At 42.0% G+C, this 11,800-nt stretch overlaps 1 protein-coding gene across 1 annotated transcript; it reads left to right on the plus strand.

Moving 5' to 3' along the window:
* The first annotated feature begins 929 nt into the window (after nt 1-929).
* Nucleotides 930-10,269, plus strand: LOC119729918 (organic cation transporter protein-like). The gene is made up of 10 exons (XM_038202697.1): nt 930-1,385; nt 2,513-2,616; nt 2,918-3,072; nt 3,934-4,102; nt 4,614-4,755; nt 5,053-5,138; nt 5,531-5,739; nt 6,930-7,038; nt 8,630-8,839; nt 9,767-10,269. The coding sequence occupies exons 1-10, from the start codon at nt 930-932 to the stop codon at nt 9,966-9,968; spliced, it is 1,842 nt and encodes a 613-aa protein (XP_038058625.1). The 3' UTR covers nt 9,969-10,269.
* The last annotated feature ends 1,531 nt before the right edge of the window (nt 10,270-11,800 follow it).

The following is an 11,800-nucleotide window of genomic DNA, read 5'->3' on the forward strand; positions in this document are numbered from 1 at the left end:
ATGAAATTCATTTGTTTTGTGAATTATACTAGGCCTACACAATTGTGTGTTCACGGTAACCCGACCTACTTGGATTTCTTTAGGCAACTTTTCGACCTCAAATAGCTTTTATTGCCACATGTAGCCAAAAATTAAAATAAAGAATATAGCGGAAACGATTATGTTACTGGTTAATTAAATAATTAAACAGGTTAATTTAACACCGTTAAAGGTGTCCTCAAGTAATATCAAGTAAGCATAAAATACTGACCGACAAACACACACAAAAAAGTTTCAAAATTTCAAAATAAATAATTTTTAGGGCGTTACCGTATTACGCACCTTTTTTTCTTGGCCCAAATTACAAAAGTCTATTCTATAGGGAACATTTTCCTGTAAAACAGTGCACAATAAAAATGCACCGAAAACAAATTGTGCTGTTTGGTCGAGCTTTTTAATCATTTATAAACCCTTATATCAACGATTAAAAGATGATTTACACCAGCAATGCATTTCATACTACATGTTTTCAAATCTGATTGTGGTATGAAGTGGAACGAGTGGACAGTTTTTGGAGAAATCAAAACAAGAATAAGATACTGACTCACGCCCTCACGCGTCCCGATGAGCGGGAATGACTGATAACTATTTCCTGGGGGGGGGGGGGAGGAAGAACGATTGCATACAAAGGTGAACGATAAACGACAAATGATCATCCTATCAAATCTCAAAGTCCGGCGAATTTCAATAGGCTGCTTGGCACAGAAATCAAAGTCCGCCAAATCTAAATTGTTGCATTGATATGCAAACTGATCTTTACTGATTGAGTTAATAGCAAGAATAGTTTAGCTTTTACTAAACTGAATCGGGTACCGTAAGCCTATTAGGTTTTACCCTCTAATCCTATAATTTCCTACACTGAGCTGTTCTTCAATGACTATCCAATCACAATGTCGGATAAAGAAGACGCTTCGGATCAAGATGGCGCGCCCAGAGCCACGCCTACTTTCGACGACATTCTCTGCGCAATCGGCGAGTTAGGGCCCTGGCAGAAACTCCTGTGTTGCCTGGTGCCGTTGGTGGGGGTCATGGACGGCTTAAACGCCTTGGCTCAGGTGTTCTTCGCCGGGGAGGCCGACCACTGGTGCCGCGTGGCCTCCTGGGAGGAAGCCAACTGCACTAGCACGCCCTCTCCCGACGATTGGGAGTGTCTAGTGGAGAAGAGGAACGCCTCAATCCCGTTCAACGCCACTACGGAGGCCTTTGATAGCTGTCACATGTACGATGTGAGAGGTGTCGAGTTTGCAGTGGGATTTAACGCGAGTGGTTCCGCCAATCTGACGATTGAGTGCCCGGATGGGTGGGTTTATGACACGAGTCAATATAAGACAACCATTACCAATGAGGTAAGGATGCTAATTTCCTTTCAGGGTGCAAACCTCGACTCAATAGACCTCAGTGATAATTACGCGTACTTCAAAAAAATAATAAAATAAAATACTCGCAACTCTCTAAGGTGTTTGAGACACCAAAGCGTATTTCATTATCTTTCATTTACTGTTCGACTTTTAAGAGAAACTTTCATCCAAAGATGATCGCCCTTAAAGATAGTCCTATGGCCCATCGCCATTTTGAAAAATGATGCCTGCGCTCCAATGCAAAATAGAGCAATTTTAGGGCCTAATTTCTTCCGAATTTCACAGAAAATACGAGCTTAACTCCTGTGCACGGCTTCCAACCATCTTTTTTTTCTTTTTTTTTACAAACCCTCAAGTTCATGGTCTACAAAATGCTCATATAGCAAAGAAATTGAGAGCATACTAATCGTGATTTGGCCGGCGTTGGCAATTCTAGGCCTATTTACAGGTACTAGGTCTGCACCCTTCAACTATGACATTGGCCATTTCTGACCGCGCTGTATATTAACGACACCAACCACACTTCATCTAACAAAAAATAAGGATCGCAAAATGAATTTCTTTGGGAAGAATGTCGCAACCTGACGCCACTTCAGCGGTTGTGTACAAAGTCTATGGAGAGCCAAAAACATTTATCCTAACAATATTGGAAATGTTTCTCAGTCCCAGATTCATGTCTTATCATCATTTGTGCAATGACTGACCTTCATTGAGGTGATATATGAAGGAAAAAACAGCGTCAGGTTGCAACATTCGTTCCATTTCTTTTTTAATTAAAGCACTGCAATACGTCAAATGTAAACTTGGTTTTATACCTAAATATGGCGCCGTTGCATCGTTCCCATTCGCTCAAAAATATGGTTTACAAAACCAAAATACATTCCATTCTGTGTGCTAGCAGTTTTAAAGATTATGAAAAGTCTGAATTCAAAATGTCTTGCTTCTCGGCCTAATACTTCTTTAACGCCTTTTGTCAGCCTATTTAGTGTACTTGACTACCTACAGCAATAAGACACGTAAAATGATCAGCAGTGACCAATGAATTTTGTTTTAGTGAAGCTAATTTCATTTGTTTTAATCAAGTAGCATGCAGTGTTTTACATTGTTTCTTTCAGTTTGATCTAGTGTGTGACAAGAAGGGCGCCGTCAGCTTTTTGCAGTCCATCTTCTTTGCCGGATTTCTGGTCGGGTCGGTGGTTTTCGGATCGCTTGCAGACTTGTTAGTCAAAGTTGAGAAGTTGAAATTGTTAGCGTGTGGGGCTTTGTTAAGGCGCCATTTTGTTTTTGTGAAAGTTTTCATGTTGCGGTAATGTAGGCCTTAAACAATACCGGTAGGCTACTTTTTGTAAAAATGTAATGTTTAAAAACGGATTTTATACAAGCGTCAAAAGTGGACAAACAAGGAGGAAGGTTCCTCTGAAATGTCCACCTTTAATAGTGGGAAATTAACCCGTCAGTAGGGAAGTTGGTCACATGATGTCAACATTTTGAGAAATATTGTTACTTCATTTTCGATATAGGCTCGGTCGTAAGCCAACCATCTACATCGCCTCTGCGCTCCTCCTCCTAGCATCGATTGGTAACGTCTTCTCGCCCAATGTCATTGTGTACATGGTGATGCGATTCTGCATAGGTGCCGGGGTCATGGGCGCGTTCCTCGCCGCCTACGTCCTCGGTAAGTTTGGACTACGCACAAGAGAAACTGCTCATAACACATTACTGTGGACAAGTAGCTGATGCAGTATTCATCTTGTAGTCTCGTGGTCTGGAGTAGTGACTTCGTGGTCTGCGGGTAATTCTGCGGGTTGTGGGTTCGAGTCCAGCCTGTGGCTATGGTGTGTGTGCCCTTGGGCAAGGCACTTTGTCACTCATTGCTTCTCCCCACCCAGGAGTAAATGGGTACCTGTGAAGGCAGAGATGGTTGTAGTGATTGATTTAGCTGACTTGCGCTGAAATGGCAGCATCGAGCTGCATACTCCCCAGGGAGCCGAGATTGTCTTTGGAAGGTTTCATTGGCCCAATGAGCCGGGTAATAAGGATGTAGCGCCTTGAGCACCAATACTGCGCTTTATAAATACGCATTATTATTAACCAAAATTAGTTGTCCTGCATTCGCAAAAACTATGAAACTCGAACAGTTGTGGTAAAAAAATGTCAATAATCACAATTTCTACCGCCCGCCGGCGATGCAAACAACCAGCCGGGCGAGTGTTTTACTCACGTTAAAACGTTGCACAACGTTCGCGGGTGTTTCGCGAGCGTTTTGCAACGCTTACATTAAGTGTCTTGCCGATTTAATGCCGAAGGACACACGCTCCACATTCATATACATGGTTGGACTCGAACCCACAACCTGCAGAATTACCCCGCTTCCCATCTTGAGTTCAGTGCACCAGACCACGAGGCCACGGCAGTTCATTATCTCTACTTTTACTTCAATGTCACTTTTAAAGTGACATAGAAGTTAAGCCACAGCTATATAAGGCAACGACAATGACTAACTTCAAGTTACCACTGTTTTGCCCATCTCCCATAGTTACGGAGTACATTGGCCCCAGCAAGCGTGCCCTGGTCGGCGTCGCCCTGCAGGCATTCTTCGCCTTCGGCCTGACTGTCCTCCCGTTGCTAGCTTACTCGATACGTACATGGAGGCTACTCCAGCTCGTCATTGCGCTGCCTACCGTCTTGTATTTCCTCCTTTTCTTGTAAGTTTCCCTTCACCTCTTTTATATGGATTGACTTGCACATATGAGATAGGCCTCAAGATGTGTCTTAAAGGCATTATAGGATCATTTGCATTTAGGTAATTTCCAACGATCAGTCATTGACTAGTTTTTGGAAAAATTGAGTGCTATTGACAAAATCGTGTTTCGTGATCAAAACGTAAAGTGCACGCATGGTTTTTCACTGTTTTTTTTTCTCGAAAAGTGTAATATCCACTGAGCTGAAAGTTCAACAGGTTAGGTTTTGAACGTTCTTCTTTTTATAGATTTTGAGTGGGTGTTATTATTGAAAACAACAAAATGCATGAAAGCAAAACTTTGAAAATGCAGCGCAGACATAGGGTTAAAAAAGTCGGTCGAAATGGTGTTGTGTATAACTAATTAATATGTACGTGTATACAGCATTGGTAAAACCAATTTTCAAAAGGCAAAATGTCTATAACCTAAAATTCGCTACTTTCAAAGCCTGCATTTTTTGTCTTGACCTTTCTAGTTATATGCCAGAGTCAGCCCGTTGGCAGATGTCGAAAGGAAGATACAAACAGGCCGAGAAGACGTTGAGGAAAGTGGCGGCCACAAACAAGAAGGAATTTCCCGAGGAAATGTTCTCACCCGATGTCATTGGCGCAGCTAAGGTGCATACAAAATGGGGGGGGGGGGATATAGTGTGAACGACTCAAACTCATGAGGGCAGTGTAGTACAAATTCCCTCTTTTTCACTGGTTCCCATCGCCCTGTCTTATGCAGTGAGGGAGTTGGTGACCACTCATCTCTTTCACAAAATTTGTTGTGAAATTCAACGGCAAAGCATTTTGGTTGAGCAACCACAATGCAATATACCGACGCCTTTTAGTCATAGCTATATTGTGAAAGCTGAAATTTCCTAAAATGGATATTGAAAAGCTTGAATTCCCAAAATTGCTCTCTTGTAGGAAGAATCTGGTGGTCAGCAAACAGTCGTCGGGCTTTTCCGTACACCAAACATGTGCATCAAGACACTAAATCTTATGTTTAACTGGTAAGTGTGAAAACATTTTACTCTATTAATATTTTTTTTTATTAATGAAACCAATGATTCCTGAAAAGTACAAAGACCTTTTAGCTCGGAAGCCTCAACAACTGTTAGGAGACACTCCTTTTATTTCTTTGGGCTTTTACTGGCTTGAAAAGTACTATAATAATAATTACTAACATATCCAACGACATTTCCAACGAGCGAAAAAAAAGCAACTGAGATGGCACGCGCGCAGCTACACATCACGCTCGCGCCCACAGGTGGTACTCGCGCCTTCAGTGCTCATTCGACCAATAAGGTTTCAGTATTACACGCGCGCCTCAAATTAAAGCGCGTTCAGTATGCGCGTGAGCGTGGCCACACCTGCTTATAATTGTATCCTTTTTTAACAATAGGTTTGTCAACAACATGGTGTACTACGGTCTCGGCCTGAGCACCTCTGATTTCGGGGTCGATGACTACGTTGCCGCAGCCATTGCAGGGTTCGTCGAGTTCCCTAGTATCGTCTACTGCGTTATTGCTCTTCAGTATTCAGGCCGAAGAGTTAACCTGAGCGGGACCATGGTGGTCGGCGGGATAGCTTGCGTCATTTGTGCTTTTCTGGGTAGGTATTAATTCACATGGCATCTGCAGCAGAAGAAGCAACATAATCAACTTGAACAAAAACGGTTTACGATGGTAGCAACAGTTACTTTGTAACTTTTACGACGTCAACGTTAAAGGTAGAGTCCATCATTTGTAATTTGTGCATTTTGTTCGTTTGAAGCAACAAAAGAGTTCAAAATCTAATGAAGGATACTGAGCAACTAACCTGATGAAGTTTCAGCTAAGCTTCAGCTGTACATTCCGAGAAAAACAGCATTCTAAGATCTCAATTTCAAATCAAAAGTTGCTGAATCATGTTTTGAATTGTTTTGAATTGCAACTATACGCAACGTCGCGCACTGATCCGACGAATTATAACAACCGCGCGCGCGTGTGCGTCGTTCGAATACTTGTGCGCGCTGCGCTGAATAACAAAACGAACTACTAATTTAAATTTTCCTACGGTGCTTCTTAAGAATCACCGTTGGAAATGCCTTCTTTCGTTGATTACTTCAAAATGACAGCTTCCCAGAAAGAATAATTTCACAGGGAGTTTAGTCTCCTTACTATCTTTCAACCAAGTTAGTTTTTCAACAATAATTACGCCAGTTACTTTGCGGATGGCTGCAAATGATGGACTCTACCTTTAAACAGGAAAAAAAATAGGAGGGCAGTACAGCTCAACAAGCAACAATATATAGCAACAACATTTCTTAACGTTTCAACAACAAATCGACAACAATATCAACCACAACAAAAATGCCAACAATAACAAACTCCTAAACCACAAACGTTTCTAAAGTAAAAGTCCAGCAACAACAAACGACAAAGTAGCAACGGTAACCACGAGACTACGCGCAACAAGCATCAACAGCAACAACTTCAATTGCAAAACAGTAACAATTTCAACTACAATTCCAGTAGCAACATATATTTAACAACATTAGCAAAATACAACAAAACAGCAACAGTTACACCTGCAACCACACGACAAGAGCAACAATACTCACAACTTATAGCGACACCATTAGCAATTACAACTTTAGTGCAACAAGTACAACAAAATAACAAGAAATAACTGCACGTACAACAAATCAGAAACAACTGAACAACAAAGAAGTTAAAAGAATAATATTGACCCCACCGAAGAGCTACAACTTACATGAAGAAGAACTAATTGAAGGTTTCCGTTTTTAAATTCCGTGGCAGAAATGGGCGTGGCTCGGACGATTATCGCCATGGTCGGCAAATTTTGCATTTCTGCGTCCTTCGCAATTATCTACGTCGTGTCCGGAGAAATCTTCCCTACACCAGTCAGGTAAATTCAATCAACTTTCTTATGTTTTTTTTAAACAACATCCCACAAACATTCAAAAACATTCATTCATAAATACCTAAGACAGTTTACGCATTCCTATAGACCGCTTGCAGACGCGTTCGATAATCGACGCGCGAAGGCGCGCGACGCCATGTTGTGGGACAGGCGTATATCAATTCACGCACATTTTGTCCCATAACATGGCGTCGCTCACCTTAGCGCGTCAATTGTCGAACGCGTCTGCAAGTGGTCTATTGGTCGAGAGCCCGTCACGTGGCCGGTCTTTAACGGATGATAAAGACATGGCTAGCTGGTCTTAAACACTTTTCCAGTGTCACATGAATTTTGGACTCCCATGAAATCCGGTGCCTTTGAACGTTTCAATGGTGAACATTCACATTCCTCACCTATGCATGCGCAATCCTACCAGTGAATCAGTATTTCATGGTCCGATATTCGCACTACACCAGCCCAGCTGCGTTTTGCGCGACATCGCGCAGTACGCGCGACGCGCACGCCAATGTCCTTATAAGGTAACGAGTTGTGGAGGGGCATTCCATATTATAGTCAGAGGGGTGTTTCGTAAAACATGAAGTAAAATTGTTGAACAAAATGGTTGGCAACGCCTAGTGTTTGACTTGTTTTGATTTTTGGACCGAAAAGATTTGGTTTTTTGACCGAAAAGGTATTTATGAATGGGAATAAATATGTGTTCGGTCGGTACTCTGTTTAAGACCGGTGGGAGTCTGGATGGGTGATAATTACCCTCGGCTTCGCCTCGGGTAATTATCACCCATCCAGACTCCCACCGGTCTTAAACAGAGTGTTATAATACCTCCAAAACACACATTTATTCCTTTATTAATGATACTCACATTAATGATATGATAGGCCATTGTTTGAACATTGAGGGCGCTGTAGTGGCGCCATATTGGGGGAACAGGCAGAGGTGGATCCCATATTGCATAATAAAACAATTTTGAAGTCTTTTACTTTTAGACTGAATTAAAGTTGCTTCGTTGCTTTAGTAAATCCTCTACATGTGTGTCTATAGAGAGTGTCGTCGTATACGCTACGACTTACGGGCCCTCGTTCGTTCAAACATATCCAATGGATCAATGTGTTAGAAACAGCTGTGAAAGTATACTTTGGGACCCTCTTCTTCAGTTCTTATTGCTCCAAAATGATTCTTGCAATCTCAGCAAACCATCTTGACCAAACAATGACTTATTGGGTCTATTCATATATTTTTTTTCAAGTTGATACCGTGGGAGTCATGCAGTTTTTTGCATCACAATGAGGTGGCACAATCTTCCTCTTCACTTTCGCGTTGTGTTTTGTCGTCATTTCTATAATTTCACCCCATTCCCTGTTAATTCAAAGCCGTGTCTTCGTCCCATGATATTCCTGTTGCTTTCAACATCGCCAGGGTATTGTGGTGAGTCCAACACAAAATTGGATTTATCCTACATACACGAAAAGGAAAGGGGTCACGAAGTAAACTTTTTACCAATTTATTTTGGTTAGGATGCAAACGTACATAACCTTCAATTAAGCAAACTGTATGTATGTCTAATGTACCGTGTGGCAGGAGTGCCGGCATGGGCTTGTCCTCCATGGCCGCCCGTATCTCTGGCATCATATCCCCCTTCATGTTGGAGCTCAAGTCGCTCTGGGCTCCGCTGCCGTTCGTGGTGTTCGGGGTTCTGTCAATTGCCGCCGGCTCCCTGGCCCTCCTGCTTCCCGAGACGAAAGATAAGAAACTTCCCGAGACGATGGAAGAAGGAGAAGCGTTCGGGAAGTAAGTTGACAACGTTAATGTTGAAAGTTTACTGGGTTTATAGCGCCATCTACTGTTATTTATTGCGCCCTGTACTGATGTTTGAAGCGCCCTCCACTCGTTCTCCTCGTGTTTGAAGCGCCCTCTACTGATGTATGAAGTGCCCTCTGCATTTGCCTACCAGTAATAAACTGCCATACCCCCAGTGATAAAATACCCCCACTCTAATATATTCACAACTCTCCAAGGTGGGTAAGACACACATCTAATTGAAGCCTATTGCATCAGATTTCGTTTTCTGTTCAATATTTGAAGGGTAATCCATGACTTTTGGGAGAAATTTCCTTCCAAAGATGAGCATCCCCATAAAAGTAGCACTGAAGCCCATCGCCATTTTGGAAAAGGATGCGTACACTCCTCTGCAAAAAAAGACCAACTTTCACAGAATACAATTTCTCAGTCCCGTGCATGGCTTTCACCCTTCTTTTTTGTATTAAACCCTCAAATTCAAGGCCCACAAAATGCTCTAACAGCGGAGAATTTGAGGGCGTGCTAATCGTGATTTGGCCCGCGTAGAACATTTCGGGCGTATTGACTGACGTGCAACCCCAGCCTCGACTCCATGGGTGCGTGCGCGTTCCTTCATTAAGATCGCGCAAGGCACGATGGGAAACAACATGGCGTAGCAAGATCGTACGCATTGATCTCCATATACACAGACTGTGTATATGGAGATTAATGATCGTACCCATGGGGAACGAGGTTGATGCAACCCTACGCACCAGCTATAGGCCTACCGGTTTTTTTTTTTTTTTAAGTTCCCCTTGCCACTTTTTGATAAAGCATATTGGATTCTATTTGCACAAAACTAATTAACAACATTCTAACATTTCGTGCCTTTTGTGTGACGACTAAAACTGTGACTTTCCCCTTTTTTTTTTGCTCAAGGCCCAAATGTTTTGGAGGCAGCGGTATCAACGATGAAAGCGTTGCCTTGGCAACCGACGTAGACTCCCCTCTAGGCGTCTCTGATAATCTCTTTGACAAACGTGAACATCTGACGCAGAATGACAGCTTTTGGCGGTCTTTTGAAGGTTTGGCCGAGATTTACGAGGACGTGTGGGGCTCAAAAATCACGCGCCTTCGTTGAAGGGCGTTGACATGCGGGGAAATGGGTACAATGTTGAAGAAATGCTGCTCTTGTCATCCTACATACCTTACATCTTCCCGCAATTTGAGTTCATTTACCAGGAAGTTTATATATTGTGAGAAATATTATCGTTGTCCCCGAAAATCCAAGCATTCCATTCTTTTCAATTTGTTGAAGTATAGGCTATATCATAACAGTAATGTTATGGCATTCAGTTGTATGAATCTTTGTAGACATTTTTAGCACTATACGTTTGTACATAATTATTATAGTGTAATAGGGCAGAAATTTAGATTTTATATAAAATGGTAAAATACTAAGGGAATAACAGTGTGAGGAGCCGGTCTTCACTGCGTGATAATGACCGGGTTTGGGGGTGACCGCTGTTAATGGACCGAGACGGAGTCGAGGTCCATTAACAGCGGTCACCCCCACACCCGGTCATTATCACGCAGTGAAGACCGGATCCTCACACTGTTATTCCCATTAATAAATACCTTTATAACGAAATAAACAGTTAAAATGCTCCAATTTTGTGACTTTTTTCCGACGATATTTCCAGACTTTTTTGTGTTCATGTTCATGGGCCATATTTTAGCTTAACAGCTATAACGACGTAAACTCAACAGAAACTGCTGCCGTAGCGAAACAAATTACAACAATGTTTTCATATCTTTACCTGATGGAGGAAGCTGAAATCTCGTTTACACATTCCTTGTGTCCGGAATTACAAAGATGCTTGGTTTAGGAAAGGTAAATATGTCGGTGGGTGAAGTGTTTCAAAGAAAATAAATCGTACATCTACGCTTTCGTCGTAAACATCCTCAGTATATACTTCACTGCTGTACGATGTCGTTTCAAAACTTCCTTACGCGCGCGCACGCACGCGTAAGGAAGTCTCTCAGCTACGTCCTTACTGGGAACCTGCATCCCTAGCAACTGTGTTGCGTACACGCGCGTCAGTCTCACGCGATGGGGGTTGAGCGAATGTGCAGTGCTCAATTGTTAAAAGCTACCGCAGGACTGTTACTATATTTTGACCAATCATTGGCTTGCATGGGGCTGAACGGGGCTTGATCAATGCTGGTTCAGGGGCCATTTATTCGCTTGATCTTTGAAGCCGGTCCATTATCACCGTTAATGACCGGCCACGTGATCGAGTCTCGACCAATCAGAAACCAGCAACTCTCCAAGGTATTTATTAATGACCATTAAAATATTATTTGTCAAAACCTCAGTCAACTCTTCTTTAATTCCGTACTTATAATGAAAGACCATAAAACTGAGTTCATGTTGTTGGAAGTGTATCTAAAGTGTATCAGATATGTGTCGACTTCAACCTATCGCAATGAAAAAAGATGAGGCAAAAAAATATATATCACTCGTTGGATTTGGTATTTTAGTATCAAGCGATGAAATATGTAAGTATATTGTTTGAAGAAGTTATATTCTATTTTACACATTTATGTTCTATCTGCTAGTGATGAAAGCTTGTTTCCTACAGTAGTGTAACAAAAATACTGTGCCCGGGTTAAGTATAATTGTTTTATTTTTTTTTGTAGGCAACATTCTTTAAGTTCTAATCCAGCCCAACTGTACAAAAGAAGCCCATTGCTTGGCTAGTAGGCCAGCCCTCCTATTAGTAATGCTCACTTCCTTTGGGTTGTTTATACTCAGTGTGTTCCTTCCTATGGTACATATTTACTTCCTTTTCAGATTAGCTTAAGTAGGACAGACTCAGAAGCCATGTATTAAAGGGTAATGCTGGAGTTTGGATGTGGCCTAGCCCCAATTGCGTACTTATAATGAAAGACCATAAAACTGAGTTCATG

The sequence above is a fragment of the Patiria miniata genome, unplaced genomic scaffold (assembly GCF_015706575.1).
Source record: "Patiria miniata isolate m_02_andy unplaced genomic scaffold, ASM1570657v1 HiC_scaffold_22, whole genome shotgun sequence".
NCBI classification, from domain to species: Eukaryota; Metazoa; Echinodermata; class Asteroidea; order Valvatida; family Asterinidae; genus Patiria; species Patiria miniata.